This window comes from Lates calcarifer, linkage group LG7_1 (assembly GCF_001640805.2).
Source record: "Lates calcarifer isolate ASB-BC8 linkage group LG7_1, TLL_Latcal_v3, whole genome shotgun sequence".
Classification (NCBI taxonomy): domain Eukaryota; kingdom Metazoa; phylum Chordata; class Actinopteri; family Centropomidae; genus Lates; species Lates calcarifer.
In genome coordinates, this window is record NC_066839.1 from 18,639,070 (window position 1) to 18,652,274 (window position 13,205).

At 39.8% G+C, this 13,205-nt stretch overlaps 2 protein-coding genes across 5 annotated transcripts in view; one reads left to right on the forward strand and one right to left on the reverse strand.

Annotated features, from left to right (window-relative positions):
* Positions 1-7,237, forward strand: part of fam49a (family with sequence similarity 49 member A) — a 31,472-nt gene extending 24,235 nt beyond the window's left edge. For all 4 annotated transcript variants that reach the window (XM_051071988.1, XM_018694763.2, XM_018694761.2 and 1 more), the window contains 9 exons: positions 1,754-1,875; positions 2,000-2,105; positions 2,860-2,996; positions 3,153-3,230; positions 3,677-3,793; positions 4,016-4,095; positions 4,407-4,533; positions 4,670-4,740; positions 4,837-7,237. In XM_051071988.1, coding sequence (XP_050927945.1) covers positions 1,754-1,875; positions 2,000-2,105; positions 2,860-2,996; positions 3,153-3,230; positions 3,677-3,793; positions 4,016-4,095; positions 4,407-4,533; positions 4,670-4,740; positions 4,837-4,900 — 902 coding nt within the window. In that variant the 3' untranslated portion in view covers positions 4,901-7,237. The remainder of the gene's footprint in view (positions 1-1,753; positions 1,876-1,999; positions 2,106-2,859; positions 2,997-3,152; positions 3,231-3,676; positions 3,794-4,015; positions 4,096-4,406; positions 4,534-4,669; positions 4,741-4,836) is intronic.
* Positions 7,238-8,898: 1,661 nt separating this feature from the next.
* On the reverse strand, positions 8,899-12,637 carry fbxo16 (F-box protein 16). The gene is given in 9 exon segments (XM_018694760.2): positions 8,899-9,177; positions 9,615-9,726; positions 10,570-10,630; positions 10,633-10,834; positions 10,925-11,089; positions 11,220-11,426; positions 11,641-11,676; positions 11,910-12,007; positions 12,442-12,637. Coding segments are annotated over 8 exon segments (1,158 nt in total). The 5' UTR covers positions 12,006-12,007; positions 12,442-12,637.
* Positions 12,638-13,205: the final 568 nt, after the last annotated feature.

Consider the following 13,205-nt stretch of genomic DNA (forward strand, 5'->3'; position numbering starts at 1 on the left):
GCATGACCCTGTAGGTTCACTTCTAATGATACATTTGATGCATATGTATGTGGCATTATGTAATTACTAACACATTACTGATCAGGTTCCATATGTAATGTATTAAGCGGCATTTTATGTACATTTAGCCCTTTTTCTCTTCCTGCATAGCCACGTTACCTGTAGTTACCATTTAATGATATATTCAGTATTGGTTCAATATGTGAATACTTCCATCACTGCGGTGAAACATTAAATCAGCAACATTACCTCTCTGCTACACATGAAATGAACAATTTAACTCATTTTTAACACAGCAAATAAATCTGCTTTGGTCTTTTTCTAAAACCTCCCACAGAAAAATAACACAATACGCCTCCACTATGGCATTTCAGCCACACTCACAATGTAGCCAACCTCAGGCTTTGTTTATTCAGCAAAAAGGAAATGATGGGAGTGGAAGGGTTTTGAAATGCAAAACAGACCCCAGACACAGAGTTTTAATGTCAGTGATGCTCTATATTTAGAGCTGTTGTTGTAGAGTTCGACTCTGTGGTTGTAATAGCCAGAGCTTGGATTCTGAGAATCTTAGTTCCCTGTAGACACCTTAAAATTAAAATGATGTATTATGTTATAGAGTTCACAGTAGCTCACATAATATTAAAAAGATTCCCAACAACGCTAATCTTGCTATAACCATGCAGGAAATATGAAACAGGGCATGGAAGAGCACAGTAGAATTCCAAAAACAATACATACAGATTAACTCAATCATTCTAATTCAGTGAATGTATGAATCTCGTGATCCAGGATTTTAAAACATCTGTTTATTTTTTGCACGGCTCATTAAGAAGGTTCCACTGTAGCTCCATGTCTATCCAAGAGCTTGTTGCAGCACGCTTTGGATTAAGCTGCTTGCAAGCACATGTCAAAATATTTCACAGTAATTGGACATTTGCAGTTTTTCAGCATCTACTTCATACCTACATACAAGCGCTTGTACAGTTGGTTGTCAAATATTGCTGCCTTGAAATGCCCTCAGAATTCAGGTTTATTTTGTGTGTGTATTAAGAGGTGCAGTAAAAGCATCCAGCTCCAGTTACAGTCAGAGAGATGAAGAAACATTTTTGATACGTGATGTGGAGCCTTTAAGTCTACAGCAGAGTTCAGAGTTCTTTCAGTTTTAGCAGATGCATTACATTTGGGTTTTTCAAAATAAAGGCATCACTGTGGCTGCTCAAGGCGGCAAATTATGGCAGCTGACTGTTGACCAACTTGTATGTGGATGTACTATATGTGCCACAAGCTGCAAATGCTGACTCAAGCGAAATGATGTTTTTAGCACAGCTCATAATGCTGAATGTTTTTGCTTCCCCCCTCCTTTGTGCTCATCTTCTAAACAGATAGAAATAAACAAAAATTAATGAGTTAATTTTTTTTGTGGCAAAAACATTCAGCTCACATGCCTGTGTTTCATCATGATTAAAAATACTGTCATTATAGTTTATTTGATTAAAGCCATTTCACATCAATAAAATCAGAATGTGTGGTTCTGTAATATAAAGTTAGATTAGAAAATCAAAAACACATAAAGTTACATATTTTTATGATTACAGATCACTCCAGAACTGATCCTTGATGTGAAAAGGCAAGAATTAATAGCTTTGTAATGTGTTGTATAGTCAGATGGAGAGCTTAGCTAACTGTTGTGATGTATGTGTTTATGCTTTGTTGTACTTGCATGTGTATGTGTATGCACATGTGTGTTTGTTAGATGCACAGCCGACAGAAGGAGAGCGAGAGGTGTGGAACCAGGTGAACTCAGTCCTGCAGGACTCTGAGAGCATCCTGTCTGGCCTGCAGGCGTACAAAGGAGCCGGCCAGGAGATCAGAGATGTATGGAACGCCCACAGACAACACTGTACATGTCGTCATAAGATAAGATAGACAAACTCTGACCAGGCGTGTCGACCTGTCTTCAAATCTGTTTTCTTTTTTTCTTTTTTTTTGTTCCGTCCAGGCAATTCAAAACCCTAATGACCTCATGCAGCAGGAGCGAGCCTGGAACTCCGTCTGCCCGCTGGTCATCAAACTCAAGAAGTTCTACAGTTTCTCTCTCAGACTAGGTACAGTATGGTCACAGTACAGAAGAAAATGTCTCCTCTTACCTTTCTGTAGTCTTAGTGGCAGGATGAACATTTCTTTTTAGAATATGTCACACTGGAACGGATCCATTACCTACAATTATCTCTAAATCAAATCTGGACCTGTCCCAACCCATAAATTTAAGTCCTGAGACTTAACACACAGGCGACACAGTCACTCACTTTAAAACTCATCCGGATCGTATTTACACAGGGCTTGCATGGCGGCTGGTCTGAGGTTATCTGCTGCTTTGTGTAATGTACGGCCTCATTCAGATGAGCAGAGCACTCGCTCAGTCAGCTTCCATTTGTTTTTGTTATAGATGTTAAAGCACAGTGACACATAAATAAGTGTTTTTGCAGAAATCATCTGTCCACAATATCCAAAGTGACTCTGTGATGATGAATTGAGGGTTTATATACAATTTAAAAAATCATGGCAGCTAATAAGGCTCAGTGAAAATGACACTGATTTCGATATTTAAAAAACTGTGCCTTTATTATCAGTTCTGATTTCTTTTTGCTGTGTTTTCTGTCTCATGTTTATTTCACCATGAATTAAAATGAACATATTTTTACCTGTTACACATTTCCCATCCTCTGTCTAAAATGTGAATGTGCAAATAAATTCTCATCTGCAAGAGTTTTTCAGGGTTTCAGGGTTTGCTGGAGAGGCCTAACACCTACACAGCAGCTGACGTCTTGCCTGTATGTGTGTGTGTGTGTTTGTCTGCAGAGGAGGCACTGAAGAGTTTATTGGAGTCCCTGACATGTCCGCCCTTCACGCCCACTCAGCACCTGGAGAGGGAGCAGGCGCTGGCCAAACAGTTTGCGGAGATCCTCCACTTCACTCTGCGCTTCGATGAGCTCAAGGTCTGCGGGAAACACTGAGCAGTTGATCTCAGTTACACACTGTCTTAGTCACTCCTCAGTTAGTGATACATACAGCGTACTTGCATGAAATAATGTGTTGGTTCTGTTTATTCAGCAGTGATTGCTAAGTGAATTGTTGTCCTTGTTTTTCTTCAGATGAGAATTCCTGCCATCCAGAACGACTTCAGCTACTACAGAAGAACAATCAGTCGAAACCGAATAAACAACATGAATGTGAGTTGTCCAGAAATTATATATAGCTGAGTTCTAATAGCTGAGATCTACTTTAGCTGGCACTAGGGTGACAGCCATTTTTTCTTGGGGTTCTCAAGTCTGCATATAAATATCTTACAGCAGTATCTATTTAGTATCTGCGGTGCTTTCTCTGTCTAAAACAGGAAGCAGTCTTTGGATTACATAAGAGAAGACTGCGTTCACTGTGTTTTGATGTGTGTTTTATGTCACATCACAGTACAGGAAACCGACCTCATTGATGGTACAACAGTATTCAAATTTGAGTTAATGTGAAAAAGTCATAGCTACTTTTCCAGCAGTGCAGGGATGTTGCCTTTATTTAGTAAATATAGAATATATTCCCATGCATTTGAAAGTGGTAAAAAATGAACCCTCCTGTGCAGACACCTCTAATTCATCTGTGCTGTTTGTTTCTGCACCTGAAGCTGGACATTGAGAATGAAGTCAACAATGAAATGGCCAACAGGATGTCTCTGTTCTACGCTGAGGCCACACCCATGCTGAAAACACTCAGCAACGCAACCACAAACTTTGTGACAGAGGTGAGGATACCACCCATTATCATCTGTGACGGTGACACAGTAACACATAGTTGATAGTTTGATAGTTTGAAATTCTGTTATATGCACTTTTTAAATATCATAAAAACATGATATATTTTCTCATACTTCATATAAACATTGCACTGTCAAAGCTCGATGATTTGCAATGATCACTGCACAAAAAACATTCAAATAATATGTCTGGTTTGTGTGTATATATAGAACAAGACACTTCCACTGGAGAACACGACAGACTGTCTCAGCACCATGGCCAGTGTCTGTAAGGTCATGCTGGAGACGCCGTGAGTTTACAACACACACATGCACACACACATTGAAAAACCCAAGCAGTTTGTAGACTTTCAAGACCTTAAAAGTCAGTAAAATGTCCTTGCATTTGATGTGGATAACCCTGAATATGAAGTCGACAGAAAAAGGACACAGCCACACATACAGTACGTGCACATGTATTCATCTAACTGTACACCAAAAATATAATAAATATCGTAATTGCCTGTGTTGCATAATTAAGAAAACAACTATGTAGACTTCAATCTTTCTCATTCCCAGATCTTTCCCTGGTTTAATCCTGTTTCTCTGTTTGTGTTTCTAGGGAATATTCAAGTCGTTTCAGCAGCGAGGACACGCTTTTGTTTTGCATGAGGGTCATGGTCGGGGTCATCATTCTTTACGACCACGTCCACCCCAATGGCGCCTTCAACAAGTCCTCTAAGATAGACGTAAGACACAAACACACATGCTTCTGATTTAGTCTGCACAAATTATGCAACACAAGCACGTCAGACCACACACTCTGTTTTGTGAAGCAGCTCTTTAGTTTCCCTGCTCTCATCCTTACTGTTCATTTCTTCGCAGATGAAAGGCTGCATAAAGGTCCTGAAGGACCAGCCGGCAGACAACGTAGAAGGCCTCCTGAATGCCCTCAAGTACGTTACATTCACTCTGTTTAAATGCTGCTGTAAAGAACAAGTTGTGCTAACAGCCTGCTAATGCACTGTTTATCATTTATCACGTCTCCTCAGATTCACCACAAAACACCTGAATGACGAGTCCACCCCGAAGAACATCCGGACGATGCTTCAGTAATATTTGCTCTTTTTTAAAATATAAATAGATATGAAGAGGATCAATGCTCTGACCTCAAATAAGATGTATATGTTTACATTATTTAAAAAGACTCGATGTTAATACTTGTGTGTATTTGCATAGTCATTCCCTCCAAGTTATTGAAACCTGCAGAACATGTACCTTGTACAAAAAAAAGCATCACATGAATTGCCTCTACTGTTAACAGCTGTCAAAGCACAAATGATGGATACCTATCAGCCTTATACTATAACTGAGCTTTGCGAGCAGCATAAAAATGTCCTTAAACAAATCTTGTCAATCTTTAATTTGACAATGGAATTAGTTTAGTGTACAGATTTTAATCAAATTGATGTTTTTCAAGCAAAATAAATATTTTTTTTTGAAACTGAAATCAAAATTCTGACACAGGTTCGCACTTATATCACAATGACACATTTCTAAAAAAAAAAAAAAATTTCAACATGCATTAAAACGAGTGAAGTTATATCATCCTGTGTTTTCACTTGATCTACAAAGATATGAACTCAATCAATGTTACGTGGACATTTCTGTTCCAGTGAAGGGCTAAATGTTGGAAGCAGATGAGGGATTGTTTGGTTTGATGAATAAGTAAAAAAAAGCATTTGGGTGTTTTTCTCCTTTTGACAGTCAGTTGTTTTTCAAACTCCAGCCTTGTGCATCTGATTAAAATAAATCCACTGTGAACATAAAAAAATACTTTGCAGGTTCATTAAGATCCAGTTTGTCAAAGTTTGCTTTAACTGAGAGGTTTTGCTGATTGAAAAGGATGTGATGATGAATCACAAGATCAAATCAACCAACCAAATGTTTATTTATGCTCTGAATGATCATTGTGTTTTGCCATGTTTTAAGTGACTTTTTTGTGGCTTTTGTATTAAACAGAAAATCCATTTTCCTAGATAAAATACTTAAAAAAATCTTTAATCCTAAATAAATGATACGTGCTTCCTAAGTGAAGTTTTTACATAATTTTTTTAAGTCTCTTTCCTTAAAGGTAACCATTCTCTTTTTATCAAAAATCAGTTTAATCCTCTGGATGTATTCCCAGACGGATTAATGGAATAATTCACCTTGTCCACCTTTGTCCACTGGAGGGACAAATTTGAATTTTTTTTTCTTTTTAAATATGAATTTTGATATTGTTCGAGATGTTTAAAGCAACATTTTGAGTTTACTAAGCTTTTGTAAACTCTGTTAATTGTGTTCAAACCACACCTAGGATCATTTTGTCAACTAAAAACAAATAATACTGTACACCTCAAAATTTGCCTTAAATTGGACTGTTGAAGTTTGAGGAATTACTCTCAAGAGTCGAGCCTTCAACCTGCTGTGCATATGATCATTGTGACTTCTCATAAAGGGCCCATTTTATTGTGTATATCTGATATCCTAGCCCATTTTACTAACATCACACCACAGACGTTCCCACAGAGACTTGCAGCAGCTCCCAAACTGCTCAAACTAACCTGTTCATATGGTCGGACAATCTCATCATCAGTGATGCCTTTATGTTGTACTCAATTAAATTGTGGTTCACTTTTTGGTAAAATTGTTGTAAAGTCGTCTACTTTTCCAAAAGACCTCTCTAATTTTGATATTACAATAATAACTTAATAACTTGCACCACACCATCATCACTCCTGTGCTCTGACAATATGGAAATGTCTGTGGCTTATCATGGAGCACAACATTGCCTTGAAGACAGAGCATAAGCTGACAAATATTAGGATTTAACCTGTGAGAACTGTGTTTTTATTTTTCATCCTCAACATAGAATCACTTTTATTTTATTTCATAAGCCACATATACTATACACTGAACTATACACACTCCTGCCCTTTGATTAACATGTCAACATTCAGTTATTAACATTAAATTAACACGTCAGGTATCTACCATTCATTTAAGTCTTGTTTATTTTTGATCTTGTATTTAGTAATATATGTGTGTGTGAGCCATACTTTGGATGCAGTGTTTTATATGCAATAAGTGAAAACTTTACATGGATGAGACTTAAAGTGAGGTGTACGTATGATACTGATATTTCATATCTGACTGAAGTGGTTTAAAAAAAAAAAATCACATCTTCTGTCATCATTGATGTACACGAAGCTTCCCTCTTTGCCCAAGATATGCTACTGTGTGTTGAATGCAAGATGTTTTGAATATGGAGACAAAATAATTTTTTGTCTTAAACTGACAGTTACTGTTTAATATTTTTGGAATTCAAACTCACTGTTGCTTTGGCTTTGTATTGCATTCTGAATGGGATGTGTGGATTGGATAATAAAGGTGGTACATTTCTTATACGGACTTTGTTTCTATTGGCTTTGTTATTTAGAACGTGTGGAACAACTTGACATCAAAGAACCATTGCATGTTAAACACCTGATGTTCATAGTTTGTCCTACAACCTAAAGGTACCCTGTGTGTTTTCTCCTGAACAAAGTTATATTTATAATCAGTGACCCTGCCTCTTGTTGGCACAGTGTGACTTGAAGTATTTCCCTCAGGAGGACTGTGGACTGGGTGACCTAGTGAGTGCGCACAAGATACACTAAAACATTGCTCCATTGAGCTGCCAGTGGGCGAAAACTCCACAGGGCACCTTTAAGAAATCATGTCTGTAAAAAGTTACTGAACAGAGCTGTTAACATATCGAAGATGCAGTTGCACTATAACTAGGCTTCCTAAACTATTTGGAGCCATGTAGCTCGTAAAAGTGGTGTAAGTTTTCACTACATAGCCAATGTTAGTTTACTTCCCAGTCTAGAAGAAATGTTGTGAGTTCAGTATCAAATTACAGCAGTGCCAAGCAACACCACTGTTAACTCTTGTTTTGCTTCTATTTTTATTACTTCTTTTCTTCTGTCAGCTTGCCTTGGTCCACCGAGGCAGACACTGTAGTGTCCAGTCTGCCTTGAGTCCAACATGAGAGGGTGAAGAAGTAATGCTGCCCTGAGAGTGTGTCCTGGTAAGTAAACAGCTGTTAATGCTAACCTTGGCTTGGGGGTGATAGCAGAAACATGCATATGCCACCTCAAAAAATAAAATAAAAAAATTCTTGTTTGTGGATGATTTTCTCCTGTTGGTGGCTTTTTATTCCAAGTGTTAAATTTTTTGAAGTTAGATATGATTGAGGCCCTGGTTCACTCTTCATTGTGTGTGAGAGTCAGGCACATTCCATCGCTGTCAGTCTCACAATATCATCATAATTATATGCAAATAAAAAATAGTCTTCAAATTTTTTTTTTTTTTTCATATTGTCTGTGTCTTCTCCATTCACAATAGCTTGCCAGGAAACTGAAGTTGTGGAATACCTTACATGAGCAAAATGTACATGCAAATCCACATTCTGACAGCCTGCAGCCATCATTTGTGTCCTGAAACTGTAGTTCTCATGTCTTCCTGATGGGGGCGATATACTCCACTCCTCATTGTGAGGCAGGCACACTCCATGGCTGAGCCTCAAACAGCGGTGTACCTGGAATTGATGGTGATTTACACTTAATAAATCAGATCTCCAGTTAAGTGTACACAATAGATCAAAACTACTCAACCTCTGAAATATAATCAACTTTAAACACACTAACTCAGAGGATTGTGGTCACTGTCTACCAACTGGAAATGTTCCTCTTTAATTTCAGCCTGCATCCATTTAATATACAAGAGCACGTTGACATTTTCAGCCTTTTCTTACTGCTAATAGTTCAGCCTAATGGACATTCATTATTGAAAGAAAACCACTAAATCTGTTGCAGCATGCAGCATACAATTACTTTGCTTTAAAAAGACTAAAATCTTCAGTTTGAAGACATACAGTAAAACAACATTTCTAATAGGGTCAAAAACTGCATACAGTCTGAGACTTTATTGCAGAATCAGTCATTTTTTAACCCATAATTTCCCCTGAATGCATGTCTTGCTGTGTGGTTACATCATATTCAGCCCAGAGGAGCGTGGAGGAGCAGTGATTACGTACTGGGAGAGCTCCGGTGTGAGCGCCGGGATGCCCTGAGCGCCTCTGCGCTCAGCTGGGGCACCGCCGCCCTCACCGGCCCTGGACAGATCCCGGCATTCCACTGGGCCAGGCGCAGCAGGCTCCTGGCGGTCTCCTTGGTGATGGTGTCACCATTACTGCAAGATGCCCACTGAGGTCGACTTTGGGTCTGATGATGATGATGATGATGAGGAGGAGGAGGAGGAGGAGGAGGAGGAGGATGTTGGGGTCTGCAGTTGGAACTGAGGAACATCTGAATGAGGAGAGGACAAATGTTGTTATAGAACTAGGGTTACCTTAATAACCATGTCTTCAGAAGAATAAAAACATACTAAATTCAACATCATATTTCACAGTAGCTCCTGTACGCGGGCATTAAAATAAATGTACGATGATTTCACCAAAGCCTGAATATTAAATGCCATGGTGTCCTCTGTCTCACCCTTTCCTCCCCCCTCCTCAAACCCCATCATCAGCATAATTTGGTTTCCCCCCTCTGTCAACTGCCTCTCTGAGTAGCTCATCATTAACATGCATTTCTGTGTAAACGCTGCTCCATAATGCATGATGCCTGCTGGTTGCACAGTCTCCTGAGAATCCCCCCACGTTTATCGCCTGCCTTTGATTCAGACAAGGAGGTCACAGTCACAGTGGGGTTATGGCAGTGATGATGAATGGAGCGTGCTTTACCAGAGATTTGGCTTTGCGAAGTTTGTATTTCGCCTCAGACAGTGTTTTCTTGCTCCCGCCGTCTGGTTTCAATGTGTTACTGCGGCAGGTGGAGGCTGTGCTTTTCATTTGCCTGCAGAGAGAGCAGGTGTAACATCAAGGTGAACACTTCAGTGGATCTGCATTCCTTTGCAAAAGAATATAACATGTCAATTATATCTTCATGTTTTGCAGACAACACAGCTTCAATGTCTCTCTGTTTCAACACACATTTTACATTTTAGAAATGCGTACGTTGACAGCTTAACTCATGTATGTTAGTGGCCACCAGTTTGACACTGATTCTGGTGGTGAAGTGAGAACTCTAGTTCAACTCAATTCTATGGAGGTAATTTACTGTTTATCAGACAACAAATAAAAGAAGAATTAGCTGGCTAGTTCTTGCCACTTCCTAACTGTGGCAAATTAATCATGCATATGTAGGTGCACCATGTCATATCAGTGCGTTATGCTTATCACCACCTAGTATTTGATTAAGACTGAATCAAAACAGCTCTTTTCAAAGATGACTGCTGATCACAGGTACACACAGCTTTAACCACCAGCTGTTTACTTTCCAAGAGCTTCAGCCACTGGTGTGTTTACAGGACAAGAGGTTAGAATACACCCTCTGAGAAACACAAAGTGATGAGACAGGATGGGCAGGAGTTAGGTGGTTAGCATGCAATAAAAATAATATGAGAGTTAATATTGATGTTGCTACCCATTAAGAACCAGCAAACCTGCTGTTTTTAGTACACCGTCCCTGCAAGTATCTAAATGTTGTTTAAAATGAGAGACTTTTTTACATCAAATTGGTTGTGTGTTGAAAAATGGTCAGGCATAATAAGCTATAGCATATAATATGCTTTCTAAAGTCAATAAATGGGTAGAGATTAGTGGGTGGTAATATCACGTCTGCTGCCCGCAATCTTACGCCCTCAGGGCTTGTTGGACGGGGTCCAGGTTGTCCAAGTAGTTAAAGCGTAATGTGTCTTTGGATATCTGTCAGAATCTCTCCATGGAGGCGGTGCAGTCGGCTGCTTCTCTTTTATTAATCTGGTCCTGAGGCTGCTTCCGGCTCGCTGCGTAGCAGACAGTGGACGCTCCTCTGTGAGGAGGGCCGGCTCTAACAGATCTTCATGTCCACTGCTGAGCATTGTTACATCTGGAATGGTAAATTGCTGCTGGGACGAGGCAGTCTGGAGGTGGGCAAAAGAATTTGTATACACATTTTATCACTGTATTTTAATGTAGTTACCCTGTAGCATCAGTTTGTCTGATCTCCTGACCTGCAGCAGGGTGAGTCGCAGCTCCTGCACAGTCTGGATGTAGTGTCTCTTCCAGACGCCCTGCTCTAACGGTGTGGGGGAGAAGTTTAAGCACCAGCCGAGCCTCAGACACTTGGGCATCCACAGCTGGTCCAGCTCCACGATACTCTTCCAGTGCCAGCTCACCTGTCCACAGATTGGGAAAACGGGACCAGAACGTTAGTTTTACTACCCAGAGCTCTCAGCTGGCTGAGTGATTGTTAGGTCACCCGTGTTAACAACCCTACAGCTGAACATTATGTCCAGTTTTTTGTACCTGTGCACATCGACAGAGGCTGCGAGGGTCCAGGAAGGAGAAGAGGTAGAGGCAGAGAGCTCTGGGCAGCAGGCAGGTGAAGTCTGCAGCCTGCAGGGGGAGCTGTCTGCTCACGCTCACACTCAGGAACCTCAGCTGCTCCTGAGAACAGCTCAGTACAAAGTCCTGCAGCACTGCCTTCCTCTGACTGTCAGACCACCGATCAAACTGAGGAGGGGGTGAAGGCATATCACTGAATTCTTTTTTCACATACACTGCTTCAGTGTAATTGAGTTTGATTCAAAATGGATTCAACAGAAGACAAAGTGTGGTTTCTAACAGCTAGTTATGTTGTGTGAGACACAGCTGACTCTGTGCTTAGCATGTAGTTAAGATCCATCAGTGCATTTAGTTTATCTCTGTTCATGTGATCTAAACTTACCCACTTTGCTAGGAGGCTTCGTCTCTCTTCAAACACCTGCAATGCATACAGTAGGGTAGTTATAGTAAAGTGAATAATAAAAATAACTGCAGTATGATTTCCAGAGCCTTGGACTAAATTCCAGAGCTTTTAGGTTCCTCTTAAAAATCTGTCAGTTAAAGTCAAAGTGCATGGCTAGAAGTATAATTGTAGTTGTAGCAGTCATATGGCTTGCAAACAAAATATAATATATTTAGCAAAATGTTCCAGGAGAAATGAATGGATGTGACCTTGCTGTTTGCCACAGGGTGGTTCAGAGGAGTCCAGGCGCTCAGTTTTGTCTGCGTCTTGGCACAGTTTGCCGGTGACCTTGGTGCATGTGGCATCTCTGGGTAATAGCAAGATATAGATGATGTGCTAAAATACACAAAAATAAAACGTGTGTGTGTCTGTGTGTGTGTGTGTGTGCAGCATCAGTCTAACATTTTCCACAGCATCTGCCTGAGCACTTTAAGGCTTAGGTTTAGCCTCCTAAAATATGAAGTTACATAACGTACTGGCTTTTATCACACTTAAAATGGATGAAGTCTTATAAATAATTCCAGATGATAATCTCAGCACTCTGTCAGATGTTTTTGTCTCCACTGTTACCTAAAAATAAGAGTCTGCAAGAACGTATAACAAAAAACAAAAAGTGAAGATGGCAAAAATCCAACCAGACACACACACACACACACACACACACACAAACATCTGTGTTATGTGTGAACAGGACACTGCTGCTCAGCGCTGTACAACACACTCCTCTGGTATTTAACTCACCATCAGTTCTCCTCAGCTGACAGAGAGAAATATATCCAACTCCTAAACACACTCTCTGTTAAAGTGCATACTCCCGATGGCCTTTGTGTCCGTACACCCAACTCTTCTCTTCTTCTTCTTCCCACTTCCCTGTGCACAGTTTACTTGTCTCCATAGTAACAGCGAGTGGACTCTCTCTTAATACGGGCTGGCTGTCACAGCCTGTCACACACAGGGGGGTGCTGCAAAGCAAACTGTAGTAGAGTGTGTGCAGTGTGGAGTGTGCAGGCCTCAGTGGCTCTAATGATGACAAATGTGGTGCAGTAAGGCCTGACACTGCAATTGCTATAGAGACTATCTGCCTCTGATACACTGATACTGCAAAAATATTTTTAGAAGCTTGTATACTTCTATGAAGATGACACCTAAATATATTCAGATATATTTTGGACACTGTAAATACATACATTTTCCTGTGCACTGCTGGATGATTTATATCAAAAGTCATCTTGAATTGACAGACCAGTTGGCATCTGAATGCACAGATACAGTGAATCAACATTGTAAATGTTAAAATATGTATTTTAAAACATTACATATACATATGGTATATTTATCTATTTATTATTATTTAAACTTCATCCTTAATATTAGGATTTTGTAGTAGTAGAAGCAGTAGTAATAGCAGTAGTAGTTAATTAATAGAAGTAGTAGTGTTGGTGTTGGTAATAGCAGTAGTATTGTAGGTTCAATATATATTGACCTGTTTAAATAGCCTATTGTAG